The sequence below is a fragment of the Mytilus californianus genome, unplaced genomic scaffold, assembly GCF_021869535.1.
Source record: "Mytilus californianus isolate M0D057914Y unplaced genomic scaffold, xbMytCali1.0.p SCAF_5, whole genome shotgun sequence".
Classification (NCBI taxonomy): domain Eukaryota; kingdom Metazoa; phylum Mollusca; class Bivalvia; order Mytilida; family Mytilidae; genus Mytilus; species Mytilus californianus.
The window spans coordinates 8,973,534-8,998,645 of record NW_026262701.1 but is presented as its reverse complement, the minus strand read 5'-3'; the positions used below and the strand labels follow the sequence as shown (position 1 = coordinate 8,998,645).

The window sequence follows — 25,112 nt, the reverse complement described above, 5'->3', positions numbered from 1 at the left end:
TACTACAGGTTTACCTCACTATATGATCTATTTGTATTCTGTTTAGTTTATTGTGAACTGCCGGTTGTGTGTTGGTCTTTTGTGGTCTGTCTATCTTCGACGTACGGTTTTTGGTTGCCTATTTGGTATCCTCTCTCTTCGTTCAAAGGGTTTATACAATTTGAATTTCTTTACCAATCAGTCAAATACGGAATACGCAATCAACACAATATGCATTTACCCATCTTTTGATATCCAAAACTTCTCTGAAGGATCATTCAACAAACTCTTTCCAATGCATTGATGACACTGTCATCCTTTTCAGCGATTTCAAATGTATGCACCACGTAATGAAAATTGTAGAACGAGTAAAGATATGTTTATACAATCCGTTATATGGCCAAAATTCTGTTTCTTGAAAGAGGACCATCTAAAATGAACTAGCTCATTGAAAAAATTGTTTGAAAGTTTCTTCCTCGATATTTCATCTATCGTAACAACCCTACCCTAGGGGTTTGACAAGGATAATTTTATCGATGTACAGTCATCCCATGTGGACTGTACATTAGTTATCACGTGCATTACATAAATCATTCAAGGCTACACATAGTTGAAGGATCTTGATTAAGTACCTACTGGTGCAATATGATCCCGCCAAAAATATGGAAATCAAAATGAAAAAATTATGTTCTTCATATAATCTGTATCCAAGGAGACTTTGATAAAACATAGGACACAAAACACATGTCAGGTCAGTGATATTATTTTGATAAGATAAACATGCAATGATGACAAAGTGTTCCCTGACTTCACTCGATAATTTTTCTTTAAATGTTTTGACTAAATCAAACACCTTTAAACCCGAAATTAAGATACGAACCTTCAATATTTTTGGCTTTCCAAACTGTCTAGCGTATCAGATAAAGGTTATATTTTGGCTTTAATATTGATTCACTTATAGGGTCTTTGCATCGGAATTAAACATATTTATTCTAAAACCAGTTGTTGGCATGACACGGGTTATGTTCTTCTCATATATTTTATGATGGTATAATACTAAACCCATAACAGGAGGGATTGTACCTGATATTCATATGATGAAGACATAATCTTTCAATCAGTTTAATTGAGGTCTGATGCTGGCATGTCAGTAACTGCTAGTAGTCTGTTGTTATTTATGTATTATTGTCATTTTGTTTATTTTCTTTTGTTTCCTATTCTGACATCGGACTCGGTCTTCTCTTAAACTGAGTTTTACTGTGCGTACTGTTGTACGTTTGTTTTTTCTACATTGGCTAGAGGTATAGGAGGAGAGTTGAGATCTCAAAAAAACATGTTTAACCCCGCCGCATTTCTGCGCCTGTCCCAAGTCAGGAGCCTCTGGCCTTTGTTAGTCTTGTATCATTTTAATTTTAGTTTCTTGTGTATAATTTGGAGTTTAGTATGACGTCCATTATCACTGAACTAGTATACATATTTGTTTAGGGGCCAGCTGAAGGACGCCCCCGGGTGCGGGAGTTTCTCGCTGCATTGAAGACCCATTGGTGGCCTCCGGCTGTTGTCTACTCTATGGACGGGTTGTTGTCTCTTTGACACATTCCCCATTTCCATTCTCAATTTTATATATCAGGAACACGTACCGTGGAAATCGGTAGGATATCTTATCCATTTTTAAATAACATTTTGTTTTCTTAGGGATTTTAAATGGGTTAGCATTAGCTTTAATATACCCTTCGTTCATTCTCGGGATTTTGCCCAGAACTATAGCCAAACGAATTATGTGATGGAAAATAACAAAATAATATCGTTGTTAAAATTTCTATTAAAGAATATATATATTTTTTTCATGGGAAACTTTGTAATCAAAGCAACACTTAGAAATACTTTTCGAAATAAAAAGTACATAACAATAAAAACCTGAAAACAAATAAATGAAAAATGTTTTTTATAAAAATCATCAAAGAATCCAGGTTTATAATTTGTTTGACTCACCTTCTCCTTATTTATTAACGGTCATAACAATTGAGTTCACATTTTGACTAATACTATATGTCTTGTTAACTCCAGTTTAACTGAAATGTAGCTAAAAAAGAACGAAGCCTGTAACATTATCATGAAATATGGATTCAAACATGAAGTTATATACACTACTTTACAAACAAAATAATACATATGCACTGAAAATGATATTTTCCATTTATTGTATTGACTTTACTTTTGACTGTTTAAGTACATTATCAACAACCAACTGATAAATGTTTGATAAAACAAAAACTCATTTAAGTTAATGTTGTAGTATTTTGAAATGATATGTTGGAAATCACCAAGCCACTGTGTATTAAATATATCCATTTTCCTGCTCAGATCAAGCCACTTATAATCTAGTGATTTTTCTCTTCTTGTGATCGATTCTATATGGTTTTACTATACGATGATTGTCATTGCTCTGTGTTAAAACTGGTATTGCCATTAGATGTTTTCACTGCTCATTTTTAAAATATTTTAAACAATTCAAATATTAAAGTGTTTCTACCTTCAGGAATAGATAGTCTTAAACTTATTTGGCACAATCCGTCGACATTTTTGTTTGAAGTGCTCTTTAACTTCGTGCTTGGTTTGGCTTTGTTTCGAGGGGCACTGCTGACCTTTATTTAAACCAAATTATAAGCCTGGTGACTTTGAAGATGTTTTTGTTTTTGTGATGACGATAATAGAAACAAATGGATACTGAAGAGTTGTTGAGTGTGTAAAAAGTAAAATCACAAAAATACTGAACTCCGAGGAAATTTCAATCGGAAAGTCCCTAATCACATGGCAAAATCAAATGACAAAACACATCAAACGAATGGACAACAACTGTCATATTACACAGAGCAATATTAAAAGAGTTCTTTTAATATTTTAACAGAAAATTCGAAATTCTACGATGTACCTAAAATAAGTCCAGGGGGTTCAGAGGGCAAATGTTTTAACTGTCATTACTCATTAAAAATAATGACCATAACAAGATTAAAAAGAGGCGAAAGATACCAAAGGGATAATCAAACTCAAAAATCGAAAACGAAATAGCATTACCATGGCAAAAAAGGAAAAGAAAGACCAAAAGACAAACAACAGTCTATTATTCACGTTGGTATTATAATAAAAGAATAATTGATGTCACATTTTCAAATGAGCTGATGACTAGGAATTTGTGATTACAATAATTTCAGGAGATACTCGCAAAACAATTTATGGTAGTCTAGATTTTAGTTCTTATCAGTATTATTGTTTCATGTTGCAAGTTAACCCCACCACATTCTATATGTGTTAATATATCCTTTGATTGAGTTAAGCTATTTCAGTTGATATTTTATAGTGTGTCTGTCTATGTTGTGATGTTACACTATTGTTTCAGAAAAAGGGTGAAGGTTTGGTACCATTAAAACGTTTAAACCCGCTGCATTTGTTTGCACCTGTCCTAAGTCAGAAATCTGATGTTCGGTAGTTGTCGTTTGTTGATGTGGTTCACAAGTGTTTCTCGTTTCTCGTTTTTTATATAGATTAGACCGTTAGTTTTCCCGTTTGAATGGTTTTACACTTGTAATTTTTTGGGGCCCTTTATAGCTTACTGTTCGGTGTGAGCCAAGGCTCCGTGTTGAAGACCGTACTGTGACCTATAATGGTTTACTTTTATAAATTTTGACTTGGATGGAGAGTTGTCTCATTGGCACTCATACCACATCTTCTTATATCTATTGTCGCAAGTTAAGAGCATGTAGTTAATTTGTTGTCGTTGGTTCACTTCTGTCATATTTGTTTTTCGCAAGTTGGTTTGTTATGAATTAAGCCTTTAGTTTTCTCAGTTGAATTGTTTCATATTTTTCATGGCGGGGCCTTTTATAGCCGTCTAAACGGTATGAGTTTTTCTCATGGTTGTGAAACCGTTTGCCTATAATTGCTTACATTAACTTTATTTGAACTTTGGTGGATAGTTGTCTAATTGGCAATCATACCACATCTCCTTATTTTTATAAACTTTAACACTTTATTTTTTTTTTTATTTAAGCTTCAACAATATAACTCCAGTTACTAACAAGATTGACAACATTTTTTTTTTATTTCTGTTATTCTTACTACACAGCTAATAACACGTTTGAACGTAAATCCACAATGATTCGCCGAGCTGAAATGATCCACTTTAATATGATATTTGGTCCATCTTTTTGTTATCTAATTTTTGGTAAGGCTGGATGCATATTTTTTCAGTTCCAAAAGGCGGTTCTGTTTTTTTTTTAATTCAGGGCATAAAACATGGCAAAACAAATTTCCCGTTCGTGCTTGTTTTTCGGAGTTAATACTTAGTGAATGTCGAAGGACAACTTAACTAAAACGCTATAAAATGGTCATCACCGTTTCTTGACATCTATTTTTTGCAGTGCCTAGTCATCAACTAATTTGAAAAGGTGAAATAAAATATTCATTCAATTTAAATATCGGGAATACACAGGCAAATTTCACTCACATGAATTTTACGTGCAATTCACATGAATTTCACCTTTAACGAGCTTGTACGTGAAACTCACGTGAAATTAGTTCATGTGAGTTTCACGTGAATCTCATGTCAAACTCTCGTGAATTTCACATGAAAATCACATGAATTTTTTTCACGTGAAATTCACATGAACTTTTAAAATTAAAGTTATTCAAATATCAAAATCTTGAAAAATACCAATTGTTTTTTTTGAAATGTTCACGTGAAATTCATGTGAAAAATTTCATGTGAGATTCATGTTTATCTCAATTCACGTTAAATTCACATGAAAGTATTCATGTGAGTTTCATGTATTAGATCGTTTGAGGTCAATCTAACGTAAGATTTTTCACGTGAATTTCATGTGAAATTCATGTGAGCAAATTTTACCTGTGTAGTAGACCTATTCCTATATAAAACACAGTTTTCCCTTAATTCATATATATATAAAAACATCTTTCAAAAAACGTTATCATATGGAAAGGAAGTTTGCATTAAAAATTCCAAACAAAAAAAAATTGTTAAAGTATAAATCATCGTCTTTGTTTACAATTATTTGCTATATTTGCTACGTTAGTGTACGCCTCTTGTATTTAGCATAACAATTTTTTCTTTGGGTATAGATTTTCAAAATGAATTTACACTGATGAGTTAAGAGGACACCCTAAATATTTTGGTAATGATTGTTTCTATAAATCAATTCTAAATGGAATCTATGGAATTCTAATACATGTACCACACACATCAACACAAATGTGACCTAAATGAGAGCCCACATATGAAAATACAAATATAGATTGACACACGTTTGCAATTTAAAGCATCCGTGATATGCCAAATCATATTTTGTGACCACTTTGATTTCAGTTGCACGATATGATTAACGTGTGCACGTGTTTCAGGGAAAACCGCGTCACCAATAGTTTGTAATTGATCGTTGATCTCTATAGATATGGAAATCTTTTTAATTCCAGGTTTAAAATGCACTGGCACACAAAGGAACAACAAATAACCATAAAACCATAGCAAAAGTAATATTTGTGAATAGATGCAAATATGTTGCAATATGTTCGTGCATATATTTTAAAAATCATGTAGTAAAAACAAATTAATTTTGTTGTGAATAATCTTTAAATTCGTAATAATAACGATTTTCGTCTGATAAATCAAAATTTGCTATTTGAAATAATCAATTTTATTACGTTATATAAACGAATTTCCAAATCAAAAATAGTAAATTTTCCTCAATTAATTTCACATATTAACAAGATTAGTTTTGTCTATTCCGCGTAGTCGGGTGTTATTGCTTGGTGTAGTCTTCTGTACTATCCAATATTTTTGATTATTTCTCTCATCTTTTTTTTTAATCTTTTGATGATTGCAATGCTTGATATTACAATTTGTCGTCAATCTTTATTTTCTAATTTTCTACACGAGGTTTTTATACGCTTAAGTATTTCCATTCTTAATGTGTCATTACGAATTTCGCAATCAATTTGAAAAATAAGAAAGAATTCATTATTACTGATACTTGGAACTCATTTATGCGAATTTATACAATTCTGAATCACAAATTCTTAATTTAGTTATTAGTAACCATTTTAATCGTTTTTACAGATTAAGATAATTCGTTATCATAGATCTTGTGAATGAGTTATTACAAATTTTAAAAGTTAGCTATAATCTATTTCAAAATTAGTTGATCACAGATTTATTTCGTTATAACAAAATGAAGATAATGTTTTTTATTAGTCCTAAGTGAGATTTCGTATAAAATTTGTCCAGATGACTTCAATAATGTTCTTATTATTATACTGAATGCCTTTTGCTTGGTATAATAGGACCGCACTTTGCAATTGTCTATACAGAAATACATATGTCGAAATATAAACAGTGCAAATATAACTAGAAAAAGATTAACAAATGAAACAGTACAATGTACGCTATAATGTGAACAGTATTTGTTAAAACTTAGGTCATTTACCTTTAGTATTACATAACACACCGAAGGCCCCGCGATTAGATTATTACCTTGACCGTGTACTGCAAATATTACAATCATTAGTAGTCCGTCCTCGTAATCTCTCGTTGTTGATAACATTCTTCTTATGCGTATCTAAAAAAAGAAATATACATATCTTTAAACAGAAATATTTATAACCCCATAAAGCAAGTTAAGGTGATATGACTTTATATATATAGATTACAAAAGTGTTTATGAGTTTATAAATTACTTATCAGATCTCTTCTGCATTTTACTGTAGACATTTAAGCAATGTCAAATGTAGGTTGTAAACGGCAATGTTGTTGTTATAGAAATGAAAGAAGATATTGGAGATATTGTATAAAAAAGTTCATTGGAACTGTATCACTTCTTGAAAGTGGTTAATCGACAAGGTCCAAATGTTTAATTCCGACAAATCTTAAAATTCCTCAATTTCTTTTAAGAAACCATGTTTCCAGGGGTTGATGAGTAGAAACAATCTTTAAAAAAGACCATCTTAAAAATCTTGTTGACTTGATTTAGTCAACGATAGGTCTATAAGTTTAAAAATGTTATCCCCTATGTTCTATTTATAGTAATAGCCCTACCCTGTAACCACGTAAGTCGAAGAAGGGATAATCGTAACAACAGACTCAAAGTTCTGTCCTGGTCATGTGGACTGTATATTACTAATCACGTGCATGAATTTACTATTTCAAGGCTACAATTAGTTTTGCATTTTGATCCAGTACAAATTAGTGTCTTTCCGAGTATTACCAGTTATAAAAACAAGTAATTGATATAAATATAAAAAATCAAATGTCACCATAGTGTAAATTCAAGGAGAGATGGATAAAAATTAAAAACAAGATAAGGTTAGTGATACAGTTCAATAAGATACATAATTAATAAAAAAAATTTTTTTTTCCATAAATCAGGCCATTAGTTTTCTCTTTTAAATTGTTTCCGGACTTTTCATGCTTGTTATACGATACTGGTATTGCTCATGATGATATTAGGTATCTTGGTTTAATCAGGAATGTACGGAATTATCAAAACAGGTGTATAATTCCGAAACACCCCTGACTACACCAAGATAACAAGTTTCCCTACTAATTTTTATGTCGTGGTGTATTTCTTATGATTTCCATGACACATTTTTAAAATCCCAATATTGCTGTGTTGACAACCATATCATCTTATTAAAATTATATCGATAATTATTTTTTGTTGCTCCGTGTGACTGCACATGATCACCGTAATGACGTTGAGATGAAAAACAGCAATAAAATAGCCGTTCCTTTGCTCTTTGTGTGTTTTTTGCTATGCATGTACTGATTTTATGTCATGGATGGATACCCCATATCCTTTTTCTTTTCTATTAGAAAGCAAAAGTTGCACCAATTTCTAATTTGAATTAAGAAGCAAAGAAAAAAAAATTATGATGATCATATGCAGTCACACCAAGCGCGTTTTATTTTAAGATTATTGTATTTGATCAATGATTCAAATAGGATGAGACACATGTTTTGCCTACTCATTAAGCCATCTACTGTATACAATATGATAATATTATCATATCAAATTGATCATGCACATATAAAACTAATAAATACTACCATGATTATATGTAAACCCATTTGATAAATTATTACAATAGATATAGTTAATAAAGAGGTGAAAAAGTGAGGGCGGTGAAAAATGAAACTTTTGAGGTTGGATGCAGGATGTATTCTGCAGAAGCACTGTTCAAAGATACAAATATCATTTGTTGTTTATTTTAAAGCTTGCAATAATGCAAAATCATAAGCTATCATTTCCATATAATAAGAGTTAACTTTACTAAATCACCATGAATTTTTTAATCAATGACGAAATCGTAAACAATGGATGCAATAACAAGAGATTGCATCATTACTGGACAGGTTGGTGTAAATAAATTTTTTGGTGTGAGCCAAGGCTCCGTGTTGAAAGCCGTACTTTTTCCTATAATTGTTAACTTTTTATAAATTGTGACTTGGATAGAGAGTTGTCTCATTAGCACTCATACCACATCTTCTTATTTATATTATATCCACTGATAGCTATAAAATAAACTCTGACGGATTATATTTCATTTAATAATTCAAAATTTTGTGTCATGTTGATTACATTGAATCTTAAATAACGCATTTCAATTAGAACTCGATACCAAGAGCCAGCTGAGAAACAAAATTAACAATAAAGTAAACGAATTTATTTTTCAATTGTGAACTTTGCATTTCTACTTGTCAACATACTAACTTTTGTAAACTGGGGACAATATATAGCGTTACATACTGCATTGACACCTGTCTCTTTTGGAGGACTTACCATGTCTTTTGGTTATTTTTGTTGTTGAGTTGATTTCTCATTGACGTATATCCCAAAAGTCGTTTTATTTTGTATTCAACTGTTTTGATTCGAGCGCCACTGTTGAGTCTTATGTAGAGAAAACGCTAGTCTGATGTACCAACTTATAAGCCTGTTTTTATTCGAAAAGTACATATCATAGCCAGAGGATGTGTTTTCGAATTGTGAAGTACAAGTCATTTCTTTTAAATCAAGTTATGGGATATCTATGTCCAGAATGACTACCGACATTTTTTATTTGTTGTGTCTTTTGTCGTAGATATTTTTTCTCGACAACAGATTTTACGACGATATCCCTAGTGAGTAAAACTGTAACCTTGGTGTCATACTAGACAATAATTCGCTATTATATGAAGCAGCATCATGACTGATTAATCGCTGTATTACTAAGTGCTTCGGACGCACGAGATTCATGAAGTGTTTATTGCATTTACATGAGTGATATACGTGTCATCTGTGAAACGGGAACGGCTTTCCCTTCAAGTGTTATCGACTTGTTTTGTGAAGTTCATTATATATGTTAATGTAAATGTTTTTGGAATGGTGCTTAATGTGACTATTCTTTTTAGGAATTAGGATAGAGATAACTACATATCCCAGCTAAATAAAACTGTTTTATTGATCATTTATTATATAATATAAATATGTACAAATAATAAAGATATGATACATGATAAATATACTATAAAAACATATACCAACCATCTCGTCCAATGGAAAGTAGCATTGTTCATCTGACTTTTCATTAAGAATTATCTTCTTTGGACTTTATTCTGTAATGCATGAAACAACTCATTAAAGATACCAGGCTTACAATTGTGTGTGCCAGACGCGCGTTTCGTCTACAATGGACTCATCAGTTAAAAATGCCAAATGTAAGGCAAGAAGTTGAAGAGTATTGAGTTTTTGCCAAATTCAGCTTAGGTAATCTATTCCTGGAAAATTTAAATTTGGTAAACAGCTATTTTATAAATTTGATCATATCAATAAAAATTCATGTCAATACAGAAAATGTGACTACTGGGCTGGTAATACCATCGGATAGAAAAACCCCGGCAGCAATTGTATCGACCAAGCGAATGTAAAAAACTCATCATAGGTTTCAGATTTATAACTTTAAACGTCAGACGCGCGTTTCGTATGCACAAGACTCAGCACCGACGCTCTAATACGAAAAGTAAAAAGATAAATAGTGTACGATTAATGAATACTCTCAATGTTGATTCATCATCATAGTGAATTACATCGCTAAAAAAATCAAATAAAAGAGAAGTGGTTCTTTGTAAATTTCGAACATTTTTTAATATTTATATCTCAAAAACTATCTTAACGCTATTTTATTGCTATGTTGAAATGGTCATCAACAATAATTTACATTTTTTTAAGATCATACTTACCCATTCTCGTCCAATGGAAAATCAGTATTTTCCCATCTATTTCTCATAGTACATGGCTTTCCATGGACTATAAAATGCTACACATGAATGACTTTTCATTGTAGATTAATTATGAAAGTGAACTCTTAAAATTTGCACTAACGAAGTATACAACCCCGAGGCAATGTCCAAGGAAAAAGAGCAAAAGATAAAATCATGAGTACTGTTGTTTGTCTAATTACCCGGTATTATATATGAAATCAGGAGAATAGAACTACAAAAGCATTGTAAGTTTAGATTTCAACATTTTAATCCCCCCCCCCCCCCCCGAAAAAAAAAATGAAAAGGGGGCAACGGCGTAGGTAAAATACATGTAATATTTAATATAATTTTTATACCAGACCTAAAACTCAATGTTTTAAGAAAAATAAAAGGAAGTTTATGAAAAAAAAACACTCTCGCCAATAAAAAAAGCATGCACCTGATGTAGAATTGATTGGAAATCAAAATCTATTGATGAAGTTTTGTCCTTATTTAAAAATTATACAATTTTAGAAAAGCTGATTTATGTAACATTTTGTGCTTATAAAATGAAGGAATTTTAGATACATAAGATTAACATGATTAAATTGTACCTGAAGCAGGAGAAATGTCCATTTTTGAATAATTTATCCTTTTATGTTATCACAACACTATCTCATTGCTCTTTCATTCCATCTGTTGAAATGACCATTAAATGATTTACATCCCTTTTCCTTAACATGTTAACACTTAAAGTGAGCTAATATCAAAGTTTGATTATTACAATGAGAGGCTAATTTTGTTATGTCACTCGAAGGTGTGAATATGGTGTCTTCCTCCTATTCCCATTTTTTAAAAATCACTATTCCTTCTATTCCCACATGCAAATAACAATAGATGTTTTGATAAATAATTTGTTTTTATAACAATCAAGTTTAATTAAAAATTCACCTAAGATTTACCTGTATTTTTTAAAAGAAAACATATTTCTTACACTGTTTAAGTATAATATTATCAACAACAAAATTTAATACACAGTTTATTTGTAATATGTTTTTTCTTCTTCAAAGAATTACTTAAAAATAAAAAATAAGTCAGATAAATAGAGTAAGATTAAAAAAAATCATTGATTTTGCAAACTTAGAATATTGTCATCCGAACAAATAAATTGATGATAGATAATATTATAACAAACTTTCCCATCTTGCAAGATTTCCATTTACAACAAACGCTAGCAGAACCTACCAGTTTTACCAAAAACTGTTGATGAAATCAACATAGATGGTATTTGGGCACGTACTTCCAAAGGTGACCCATTCCTGCTAACAGACGACAACACAGTTTGGCGTTTGGTAATCTTCAGTACTCAAAAGAATCTAACACACTTAGCAGCTGCAGATATCATATATGGTTATGGTACATTTTACTCCTGTCCGAGCCTATTCTTCCAACTTTACACATTTCACGCAATGGTTGACAGCGCAATGCATCCACTGGTACACAGTTTACGTTCAGCCAAGAGCAAACTAGTATACACAAGGTTCATGACTTTACTAAAGATGTATGCCACCAACACCAACTACAAATTCAGCCTACCACTATCTTCCTGCACTATGAAGTCGAAATGCAGCATATTCTGTATTTCCTGGAATCAACTCAAAAGGCTGTTTTTTTCTACAACACACAATGTATCTGGAGAAAAGCACAAGAAACAGGGATTCAGGTTCCATACAAGGAAGACAACGACATTCATCAACTAGTACGCTGTGCCTCTGTCCTTCCACTAGTACCCACTGCTGAAGTCGAAGATGTGTGGTTTAATGCCCTAACCGACATAGGTCAGATTGATACTAACATCAACTACACGCCGTTTACAGATTATGTAACTAAATACTGGGTCGAACAGAACAGTCACCTTTGGGACATGTCCAGCACCCATATCCAAACATCTTTAAACTCATTAAACTACTAAAACATGATGAAGATTTCAACGCCCTGACCATGATCCAGTATGCAGCCGGTGGGAAGAGAGTGGCCAAAAAACGAAAGTACGTAGAAATCAACAGATTAGAAGAGCTTAAGGTTAAACACCGCAACCAGGAAGTCACAACAGTACAGTTTGATGATGCAGCCGAGCACCTTCTTCGCGTTGAATAGATTAATAAACTTTAATAGACTTATATACAGAATAAGAATAAGAATAAGAATGTTATTAGTTTAAAATCCAAACAATAGGATTGTTACTAAAGAAAAATATAAATAACACAACGATAGACAGAAAATAATACTAACATGTAGCATTGAAAAAAATGTTAATATTTATTACAATACTTCTTTTGACAACATGCATCCTCTGTAAAGTAATCATTTCAAATATCTTGTTTATACATAAGTGAATTTCTAATGTGTATGCTTCAATGTGTGATTTTTTTTAGTGCTGTTAACTTGTATTGTTTGTTTCATATTATAATGCTTGCTTGAATCTACTGTTGAATTTGTGTCATAAAAGAAATAAAATAATTTACTTATATTTTTTTTCCATTTCTTTAACATTCATTTTAATTAAAAACACAGAATTCATACACATACAAAAATAACCTATTACCTATAAAAAAAACACTTGTCAATTAAAAGTTGATTAATAGATGTTTATACAGTATATTCCTTTGTTTGTACAAGTTTTCCCTCTATTCCCACATGAAATTTTAACTTTTCTTACCAGATTTATAAAAAGTGGGAATAGGAGGAATGAACCGTGAATATGTTCTAAATTGGTCAGACAATACTTGGTCATGTTTTATGAATATTTAAAACCCTCGGCTACGCCTCGGGTTTTAAATATTCATAAAACATGACCAAGTATTATCTAACCTATAAGTAAACACTTAAATGGGATATGATACATCTTAAATTAAAACAATTGAACAAATGAACACTGTTAAGTTTTGTCAATATGTTTTAAATTAGATGGACATTACTTGGTCATGTCTGAGGATAAAAACTGTTTAATTAGTAGTTCGGTACGTAATAGTTATCCCATGAGGACGTGGTGTGTCAGTGTAAGATCATCCCAATGGCCGTAGTGGGATAACTATTTTACATCCCAGCTCTTCTAGACTATACGAAAAAAAAAAACATTTACGCTTCATAACATCTAGTTCAGAATGCCATACAATAATTATAATATACTTTATATATTACTATATAGTATATACCCTTTTTGAGCCCCGGATACAATGTTTAAATATGTTAAATTAACAGTTAGTTTGTATACAGTCGTCCTGGTGTAGGGGTATGAATCGTGGCTTCACATGCTCAAGGCCTTGAGTTCGATTCCCGACATAGACTCTGGAAATTTAGTGACTTTTTTCTACATAAATTTTGAAAGTTAGTCTTTATTCTGATAAATATTTCTAAGTTTTATTGTGTGTTCAACATTCCCGCCAAAATGTTACAGAAAAAAGAAAGCATGCAGAACAAAGAAACTCAAGGTAGGGTGATCTGGTAGGTTTGATCCGACTCAGATCACCCCTGTTAGAACAAAGGAGTTGGGATGTAACGCTGCTGGTGGACTATATTCCCCGAGAGTATCATCAGTTCAGTATTCAGTACTTCGGTACTGACATGTTTACTCAGTAGTCAGTACTTCGATAATGACATGATTTTTAACAAAACCTTCTTAAATTGTCCGTTTACAAATTAAGAAATTATTTAGAAACTACGGTTTCAACTACCTCAGCCAAAGTTGAACTTAGATGGATTTAGCTATTATTCTTATGTCTATTTTGGTCATATAGCTCTTCAACTTTTTCGTTTCTTATACATCCGTGGCTTTCAAATTTTCGGCTTTGCACGTTCCTGATGAAGGTAAATCCAGAAAAGCGTTTTGGACGAATGAAATGTATAAAGTGCTGTTTTTTAAAGAATGTTCGATGAACATTTAAAGTCACCAACAACGCCGCATTATGTTATATAGATACAATGGATAAGCGTGGATTCTTGAAAAAGAAACGCTTATCCATTGTATCTATAACTTAAACTATTGTGTTAATTTCTTTTCAAAATTAAAGCCTTTTCTTAATTAGAATGTATTGTAAATGAGTTTAAATAACCATGTTATCGTGTCCAACGATGCATTGATAAATCTCAGATCACAATTAATTGGTTAACAAAATACCAATATAACACTTCTACCTTTAAAGATCTTTATATTACCAGGCATATGAATATTATCTGTTTATACAAAATAAGACATATTCGAAATTATTTCTAATAAAATTGAAAATGGAAATGGGGAACGTGTCAATGAGACAACAACCCGACCAAAAAGCATATATAAAGTATATATAATAAGTATGTTTTTGAAATTTTTCTAGCACTCTAGGCACATCACGATTTTCTCGCATAGGAATTTGCGAACAAACCTTTGTAAAATTATGTAGTAAAACAGATGAAATCATACTATATTTATAAAACAAAGATTGACAAATAGAATGTAATCATTTTTGTTTCAAACATGTGAAATAGCCAATAATAATAAAAAAAAAAACCCGGTAAAACTCGCAATTATTACAAAAATATCCACTTTAGAAAAAAACCAGGATAACTTAAGAATTGAAACAACAGAGAGAATACAGGGATTCGAACCTAAACCGACAAATCCCTATCTTTAACTCATTGATTTTTTACCATGCTAACCTCGCGGCTACCAACTCATACTATACGACTGCCTATTGTGTCTATATAAAGGTACAAGCCCTGTGTGTCCGATGAACCGATGTATATCAGATGTTCATTTAAATATATAAAATAGACATCTATAGTGTAACCCATTGGTAGCCGAGAGGTTTCGTCGATGTGTTGATGTCAATCACACATAACAGATCTCAAGGAAGGGTTCGATTCCCAGTGAAGGCAAATAAAAATTACAAAAATTAAAGGTAGGTTTTTAAATTAATTCCATTAGTGAACAGAATTCAGTAAATTAGCCAATTCAAACTTAATGAAATTAGGCACACAAAAGAAACAATTGAATATAATTTGGTGAGTCAATTTCAGCGGCAGATTTAGGAAGCGTTGATTCTAGAAAAAGAATCCACGGTAAATGAATAGGCTGACGTCACCACGTCTAGGTTAGTCTATAAAAAGGTATATACTATGAAATTTAGAGCGAGGGGCTTGCCCCGAGCTCTTAATTTCACAGTATATACCTTTTCATAGACTATCCAATTTAGCACATATTTACAACTCGAGTAATCTTTTAATTGGTCTATTGATAGTTTATTTTGGCTGACTACTTGTATCACAGGTGTTTGTAAAACGGAGCTCATAAACGAAGTTTTGTAAATCTACTCACTAGTATCATTGTAAAATATGTGATTTCAAAAGGCCCTTGACTCTAGAATGAAAAGATAGTAGCTGCTGGCGTAAGTATGTATATTGATATAAAGCGGTGTTTTACTATACATGTTCTTCTTACATGGTAAGATGACCAAATAAATTGACCAAAAGCAGGCAATAATTAAATTGCAGTGGAAGCTTTACATGTTTTGAAAACATTTTTTAATTTCACAGTAAAACTTAAGCTATAATAAATTTGAAACATATTTTTAGATAGTTTGTCCCCATAGATATAGTTTAGCAGATAGGCATTAAAAAGCATCCACAAATAGATCAGAGATTATAGGTTTTGTGTTTTTTTTTTTTTTTTTTTTTTTTTATTATTTCAAAGTAAGAAACTAAAAGATTTATCAGAATATGTTTATATATATATATATATAATTGGCACATTATCTTCAGACATAATCACAGTTTTTCAATTCATGACATCGTCCTGAACATGCATGAAATATTTGCCACTGGAAATTAAGCAACCGATAATCAATAACTCAATCAATTCATGACGAAATAGATCACCTTCCTTAAGAAAGTTTAAAAAATTATCACCAAGTTGCTTTAATTTCCCTTCACAAGGTTTCATAGTACACACTTTTTTGTGTACAAAGTAATTGCATGGATGATACATTATCATAATTTTAAGATATCGTTGTACTCTAATCAAGGTATAAAGAACCATATGTATTACCCTTTATTTAAATGAAAACAATTTGCAATTGTCAAAAACATTTTTTAGATCCAAAGATTTTAGCAGGATATTTAAAAATCAACGTGAAAACTAATTACAAACTATTTAATTAAATTTGGAACACAGCATTTTATTTCAAAATAGCCAGTGGCAATTTTTGTTTTAAATATCTTGATTACGATACAATGAAATCTTACCCTTGTGGTCATTCGTGCGTAGTTACTTAGTACACGGGAAAAGTATGTACTATGAAAATTAGAAGGCAAATATAAGCAAATTGATTGGACGAGAAGTTGTAAATATGTGCTAAAATGGTTTAAAATATCTATAAGATACGATCACGTATTATATTTCCTATGCATATATAGTAAGACAATTTAAGCCTTTTTATCTTATTCACGCTTCTATTTAATTACTTCAAATGTTTAAATGATTCTAAAGCTAAATTCAAAAAAACAATATTTTTTTTAATACCTGTATAAAAGAATGTATTGGCTTAGTTAGATTAAAGTATGAATGCGTTTGAAAGAAAGAAAGAAAATGTTAATAATAACAACCTCAAGAAAAGAAAAAAAATATGAGTTATGTCTTGACGTCCGGCCGATATCAGTGTGAACCTTTGTGTCATCATTTTGCGAACGACGACCTAGTCTGTCCTTACGTTCGTTGTCTGTTAAATTTGCCAAGATCATTTGCTCTGAATACCATGCATGACAAACTTGAATCGGATCATCCTTCATACTTAACAAATTATGTCTGATGATACCACCGGTCAACCAACATGAGGCTTATAAAGTCCCTAGGGTGGACAGTGTGTTACTTGCAATTTTTTCGTACACCTTCCAACTGTATTTCTGGATGTTTTATGCATAGTTTTATGCATAACATAACATGTAGGGGGACATAATTATTTTTACAAAGTAAAAAAAAAATGGGTTATGATTGATTGGTGTTTTAACGCCACTTTCAACAATATTGTGCTATTTCGTGGCAGTCAGTTTTTATAAGTGGCGGAAGCCGGAGTGCCCGGAGAGAACCACCGACCTTCGGTAGAAAAACTGACAATCCTAGATATAAGAAGATGTGGTATGAGTGCCAATGAGACAACTCTCCACCCAAGTCACAATTTATAAAAGTAAACCATTATAGGTCAAAGTACGGTCTTCAACACGGAGCCTTGGCTCACACCGCACAGCAAGCTATGAAGGGCCCCAAAAATTACTAGTGTAAAACCATTCAAACGGGAAAACCAACGGTCTAATTTATATAAAAACGAGAAACGAGAAACACTTATGAACCACATCAACAAACGACAACTACTGAACATCAGATTCCTGACTTAGGACAAGTGCAAACAATTGCAGCGGGTTTAAACGTTTTAATGGTACCAAACCTTCACCCTTTTCTGAAACAAATGTGTAACATTACAACATAGAAAGATACACTGTAAAATATCAATTGAAATGGTTTCACTCAATCAAAAGACATATTAACACAAGTGAACATACACTGAACGAATAAATTTGATCTATGATACAATGTAAATACAAATTCAATAAAATAAGGGATGAATAATTAAAGTAGCAGTATTATACCGCTGTGATAGTCAATTAAGATTGGAGTCGAGTGCACCTGCCCGTGCGGGATTCGAACTCATAACCTCAGTGTTGACTGGCTAGTGATACAGTAGTTGGACTACTTAGACCACTGGGCCATCGAGGCCTCTCTGTGTATTTGGAATAAGATTATAAATAACCAATGGATATGTACGCATTTAACATTCATTGGGTTATGAATGTTAATGTAAAGTAGTGATCAAGTCCAGTTGAAAAATGTACAAATAACTATGGCTGAATATGTAAAATTGAACATGTGACCCCCTTAACATAAAATTGTCCATATTTTGGTCCAGAACCGATGAAGTTTCCTATAATTTTGATAAAATTTGTTCCAATCGTAGTACACCATACAGTATCAAATTTAATGAAAAAACGCATGTTAGATTATTTTAATATGTATCTATTTTTCTAAAGAAATGCACAACAAAATTAATTTGTGTTCTCTGGCAATGACCACCATTGTTGTAACACAAAGGAAATTAAGGCAATTATAACTTTTCATGATTTTCAAATGTTAAGCTTACTTTAACCTTTTGTTTGTTAAACACTAATCACAAATAACGTTCACCTTGCGTTGTTTCTTAGGTATCTTACTTGCTTTTGTATTATCTTTAGGTGTTGTCTTATCGAGGTTTACCCACGATATAAAAATAAAGAGATGTGGTATGATTGCCAATGAGACAACTATCCACCAAAGTTCAGATGATGTGGATGTAAGCAAGAAAAATAGGCAACCGTACGGCTTTCAACAATTTGAAACCTCATACCGTATAATCGGCTATAAAAGGCCCCGGCATGAAAAATATGAAGATTTTCATTTAAGAAGAACTAACTGCCTAATTTATAACAAAACAATTTACGAAAAAACAAATCTGACACACATGAACCAACGACAACCACTTAACTACAGGCTCCTGAATTGGGACACGCACATACAGAATGTGGAGAGGATAAACATGTTTGAAGGCGCCAACCCTCCCCTAACTTGGGACAGTGGTGTAACAGTAACACATAAGAACAAACTATGGTGTAACAGCACAACACAAGAACAAACTATAAAAATCAGTTGAAAAGGGTTTAATTCATCAGATAGATACAAAGCAGAAAACATCTAACAAAAACACATACCGGACGTGGCAGGGTATTTATTCATCCCTCACAACAAAAAAGAAACAAAGTACAGATCTGAGACTGACAGCTAGTTCAAAGCCAATAACAATTTCTAAAAATCATGTATCTAAGACTAAAATATCAATCAATACACATCCAACATCCAATGGATTTATTGTAATGACGTCATTAACAGTCAGAGAAAAACATGACCTTGTGCAATGCCAAAATATGGGTATCGACAGATTGTAGAACCGTGAATGTGCATATGTTTATAACAATAATATTTAGTTTGGTTTACTGATAACAAAATCAACATTAATACCAATAAAACAATATTTGAAGATCTAATTTCAGTGTTGAATTGGTAACCTTTTAGAACAAGTTTATTTAAAGGATTGATAAGTTTACCCGGATTATATATAAATTTCCGGGCTCGGTACACAACATCACCGTAAAAATCAGCATGTGCTATTCCGTTTGAAATGATAGAGTAGAGTCAAACTTACAAATCAAATCTTTGTATCTATCGAATAATTTAGTAAAAGTTTTAAGTAATTTGTGATAACATAATCCCTGACTTAATAATTTACCGGTATTACATAGATTACGTTTTTTTGAAATCCTAAACGTAACTACAGACACGGTCATAGCGAACGAGTTGGAATATATAAACTCGGACGGTGCCTAAGGTACACTGCCGTCTAAAAAGGAAAATTACAATACGGAAAGAAAAATTCATACCACAGTGATCCATACACACCAAGTTTGTTCAATTTACACATTTTTGATAAAATTATAACTCATTATATCAATGAACATGACAGCAATTTAATCTGTCTTTGTTGATTGCAAACTAATATTTGGTATAAGCATCCAAATGTATGATGAGTTTTGTTCGACTATTCACCTAGTTCTGTATATGTTATATTTGTTTACAAGTTTATTCACAGCAGTATTAATAAATGAATACCCAAGACATTGAACCGCTATTATAAGATCATTACCGTTTCTTATACAAAAAAAATCCACCATATAGAAAAAAATACAGAAATGATTTAGAAATTGGTAAAATACGTTGAAAAATTCCAATGCACAGACGTTTACTTAATTTACACCAAACTCGTCTAGAATTGTGCGCATGATAAGGCATAAGTCATCCAGGTGCGTTATACAAGTTTCCCTCTTAGAGCCTCTCGTTAAATTATATTTCTGCATGAACATTTTAAATACACTGATGCTGTGTAATGTTATTAAAGATTAATGTACAGTTGGTCGCTGTTTACATTGCTTGAAAGATTTTTCGATTATAATAATTGCAATTCAAACAAAATCAATACAATACCATAGACCTAATAGATCTAATAGATCTAATAAAGGTATTATAGTCAACTTCTCCTTCATAAATGATGTAAAAACAAATGCTTCGATTGTCAACATTTTGAAAATGATAAACATATAAAATTAGTTCTACTTTTACAAACTTGGAAAAGTAATCACATTGGTTCAAAAGATTGCCATGAGTATATTCGAGAATATTTGAAAACTATCAATCATGTAAATCAATAAAATGCAATAAACTTATACAAGACAAAAAATTACGTGCAATTAATACCTTTGTTTACAACAAATTGAAAAATCGACAATCATAGTTTTTGATAGCCAATCAAATCATCGGACAGATACATCAAAGATGACTGCAAGGCCCGTTTCAAATTTTAATATATGATTGTCTTGTCATTTTTATAAATAGACAATAATAGTGCATTGACTTGAAATATCAACGATATAAGGATGAGGCTTAGAAACGGGGAAATGCGAGGCTCTGCCGAGTTCGTTTGAGTATGGACTAAAATATCAACAATAAGCATAAAACATAATGATAACAAGTGAAATATGTTTATCCAAAAATTGTAAAAGAAATAAGTTTGAGTCGTTCCACGCTTCGTTGTATACATTGAAAACAAGAACAGGTTGAAGAGGTCCTATGAATAATTAAATATAGTTTCGGCAACTTCTATTTAAATATTCATGAGGAAAAGTGATATCGGGTCCGTGACTGTATATGGCATAGAAATATACAGTCAACGCATTTTGACTGCTCAAATAGAACGAGTGCAGTATAAATGAATATTAAATGTATTTGCACATGCAAATTCAAGTGTAACTTTTACGTTTTATGGGAATTTTGTTGGCAAATATCCAACATATATTTAAAGAAACTGAGTATTTATTTTTCTAACTACAAATGTTCTTGACTTGCATCTAGAAATGAGATGACAATGAGGGTCGGATGAGAAAAAAAGTTAACGACAAAAGAGATGAACCCAATTGTGAACTGTCCATTTCTATGAAGCAACATTCCAACAGCGCATTCATATTTATGGAGAATTAATCTCACAGTTGACGATATTCCAGAGCTTGCAGTTCTTACATGATTTCCTTGATAGAGGGTTGCTGCTCACAAGGAAGCTATCAAACCAAGAGTTCTAAGTGGTGAAGTCAAAATCCTCCCTTCACCATCACGATTTGGATGACCGTTATGGAATATCTGTTACACAGATGACGACGGATATGTTCCAATTGTCGTGATCATAATCCCGTCCCCTTTCCCCCGAATTAGACCTACCGAATCAGACTTATAATCTGATTTGTACGTACAATAGCAACACGACGGGTGTCTGATGTGTAGCAGAATCTGCTTACTCTTCTGGAAAACCTGAGACCCCCCGGGTTTTTGATGGGGTTCGTGTTGCTCAGCCTTTAATTTTCTATGTTGTGTTTTGTATATTGTTGTTAGTCTTTTGTTTTTTCTCGTTGTTTGCCATGGTGTTGTCAGTTTATGTTCGACTTACAAGTTTGAATGTCCCTTTGGTATCTTTCGCATCTATTTTACAAGTTTTTTTCAGCTTTTCATTAAATGCATTAAACTGAGTTAGTCTTAGAAACATGATTTTTTTATTAGTTGTTATTGTCTTTGAACTACCTTTCAGTAACTGCGAGTACTCTCAGATCTGCACTTTTTGTCTTTGCGTTTTTGTTAGGGATTTTTTTGTGCTTTGTATCGATCTGCTGAATTGGGCTCTTTTCAACTGATTTGTTCTGATGTTATACTGTAAGTCCCAAGTTGGGGGAGGGTTTTTTGCGCAAGAAAACATGTTTAACCCCGCCCCAAGTCAGAACCTTGTAATTCAGTGGTTGTCGTTTGTTGCTGTATATCATATTTGTACTGCGCTTATTGTTTTGCGGTAGGGGATTTGTTCATTGTTAAAGACCGTATGGTGACCTATAGTTGTTAACCCTATGTCATTTGGTCTCTAGTAGAGAGTTGTGCATTGGCAATCATACTACTTCTTCTTAAATGTATATGCAAGAGAATTATAAATAAAAAAATGGCCTTGACATGCTTTAAGTGCATGTACATGTAGAGCTATATATCAAGAATTTTAAGATAATTTAGCTCACAATTTGTATTTGATTATTAAATCTTGTGAACATCTCAATTGTGTTGTAATTTATTATACTTTTCAAATTCTAGGGGCCATAAACTGATCTTATTATAACAAATCTTACATTTGTTGCATGTGTATGTTTTGGGTATAGTATCATGGTAATGTAGGGTACGTAATAGATTGAAACGAGAATATGAGTGCATGGAAAAGTCAATTCCACCCTGGATGTTTTATTACATTCTGTTAATGTAATTCATTTATCTAATTAGAAATTTTGGCCAAATGTTTTGATATGTATTTGTTAAGATATTTAAAATATCCTACTACTTGATAAGTAGTTGAAATAATCAGCCCTTGTCAAATATCTAGGGCTGATTTTCATGGTTAACTGTTTCCCTTTCTGTTATATCGTCTTACTAAAGGTAATCGTTCTACATATAGACCTGACATATTTGGTAAAATTAAAATGTATACCTTATGCGAATAATGAAATGGCCTTGACATGCTTTATGATCATGTACATGTAAACTATATATGACAATGGTAGGATATTTAAAAACTACATTATATAAAACTCTTACGAAAGCCTATTAGGGTCACACAAAAAATATTTTTATCTCGTAATTACGAGAAAACTAATTATCGCGTAATTACGAGATAATCATTGTTTTATCTCGTAATTACGTGATAATTATCGCGTAATTACCAGATAAGATTGTTATCTCGTAATTACGAGATAATCATATTTTTATCTCGTAATTACGAGATAAGAAGTTTTTTATCTCGTGATTACGAGATAATTATCTCGTAATTTCGAGATAACTATCGCGTAATTACGAGACAATGAAGTTTTTATCTCGTAATTACGAGATCACTATCGCGTAATTACGAGATAAATATCGCGTAATTACGAGAAAACTCTCTCGTAATTACGAGATAAAAATTCATTTGGCCAAGTAGATTTTAAAAGAGGAGAAAGATTTTTGTAAAAGATTAAAAAAATTTACTTAATTGCAGAAATGACTTTAAAGGGCAATAACTCCTTAAGGGGTCAATTGACAATTTTGGTCATTTGACTTATTTGTAGATCTTACTTTGTTAAACATTTTTGCTCCTACAGTTTATAACTTTCTATTATAATATTCAAGATAATTACCAAAAACTGAAAAATAATCATTAAAATTACCAATTCAGGGGAAGCATCCCAACAACGGGAAGTCTGATTCGTCTGAAAATTTTTACCCTGTCATATTTGCTCTAAATAATAAGATTACTTTTATTACCGTATTGGAGATGTTGAAGAACTCAAGAATTTTAATTCTTTAAGTTACATAGTAAAATTTGGGTGTGAATGGAAGATATTGAAGTATTTTTTTAAATAATTTGCATACTAGCATTTTGTTATTTATGATAACAGCATTGCCCTTGTTCTTAATGGTCATATCATGTTTCCAAGACAGACATCAAAGACCATTCTATTAACAAAACGAGAATAAAATGTTATATTTATATGACCAAGACCAAACAGTATACTAACACACGTATATCCCCCCTCTGACGAATCAAATTACCATAGTTTTCCTTTATACGGCATTAATACGAAACAAAAAATAGTATTTCTGTATTGTAGGTAAAATACCCCCAATATATGTTATCATGGAATAGAAATACACTGAGCGAATTAGAAAGAAATATCCTTGAGTAAAATTCAAATTAACCAGTCAATTTGGTCGCTTCACAACTAATTGAATGGTGTATTATTCATCGTGAATTCTTATATGACATACAACGGTAACTTTAATAATCATAAAACTTTCCAAAAATTAATATCCATTACAACATTTACAAAAATTTGAAATCATTGATAATAAAATGATCACAAAAGACTAAAAGACTTTTTAAATACACTTAATATAAGAATTGCTATCCTGCTCAACGATGGGTATAATTAACATGGCGGAAATAGTATCATTCTACAGTAGACGTGTGAACGTGATAAAAAAAATCAGTCTTCAGATATAGGTAGAGTCGAATAAATAATATGTGATCTATTGACTGGTCTGTGGTAGCATTTTAGACAGTCCATAACGGGGATTTTGGGTTAGAGTTCGGCAATATGAAATATGCATACTAATCCCAAAATGTATAAAAAAAATATCTCATAAATTTCTAAACTGTAAGTCAATACCTCAATGTATTACACGATCAATATGTAAATCATTAACCAGGTATAATTGTACATTTAAATGTAGGTTGCCATATTAGGAAGGTAACAAGCTGCCATATTTGGTATGTATAAAATGTATACCTTATAAGTGATATATCTTATTTTGTCTTTATAAAGAGCGATGGAATAGATGAAAATATAGTTTGTATTGTTTTGCGATCAATTTCCTATAAATATATTGTAAATTGACTATAACTTATCTGCAAAATATAACAATTTCTGCGCATTGTATTCAAAGTGTAAAGTATAATCGTACAAAAGCAAACATGTAATATGAAAGGATCTGTTTTTTTTTTTGCACCAAATACTTCTCCAGAAGAATGTGGGCAAAACAAGGGTTTCTTTGTAATGTCCA

General features: G+C 31.8%; 1 protein-coding gene across 3 annotated transcripts in view; it reads left to right on the top strand.

Annotated features, from left to right (window-relative positions):
* Window positions 1-609: 609 nt before the first annotated feature.
* LOC127700729 (b(0,+)-type amino acid transporter 1-like) overlaps window positions 610-25,112 on the top strand; it is a 40,387-nt gene continuing 15,884 nt past the window's right edge. The window contains exon 1 of one of the 3 annotated variants that reach the window (XM_052204342.1): window positions 610-730. In XM_052204342.1, coding sequence (XP_052060302.1) covers window positions 724-730 — 7 coding nt within the window. In that variant the 5' untranslated portion in view covers window positions 610-723. Of the gene's footprint in view, window positions 731-7,220; window positions 7,352-24,771; window positions 24,820-25,112 lie in introns of those variants that run through there. The other 2 variants (XM_052204344.1, XM_052204343.1) reach the window with 2 other exon arrangements.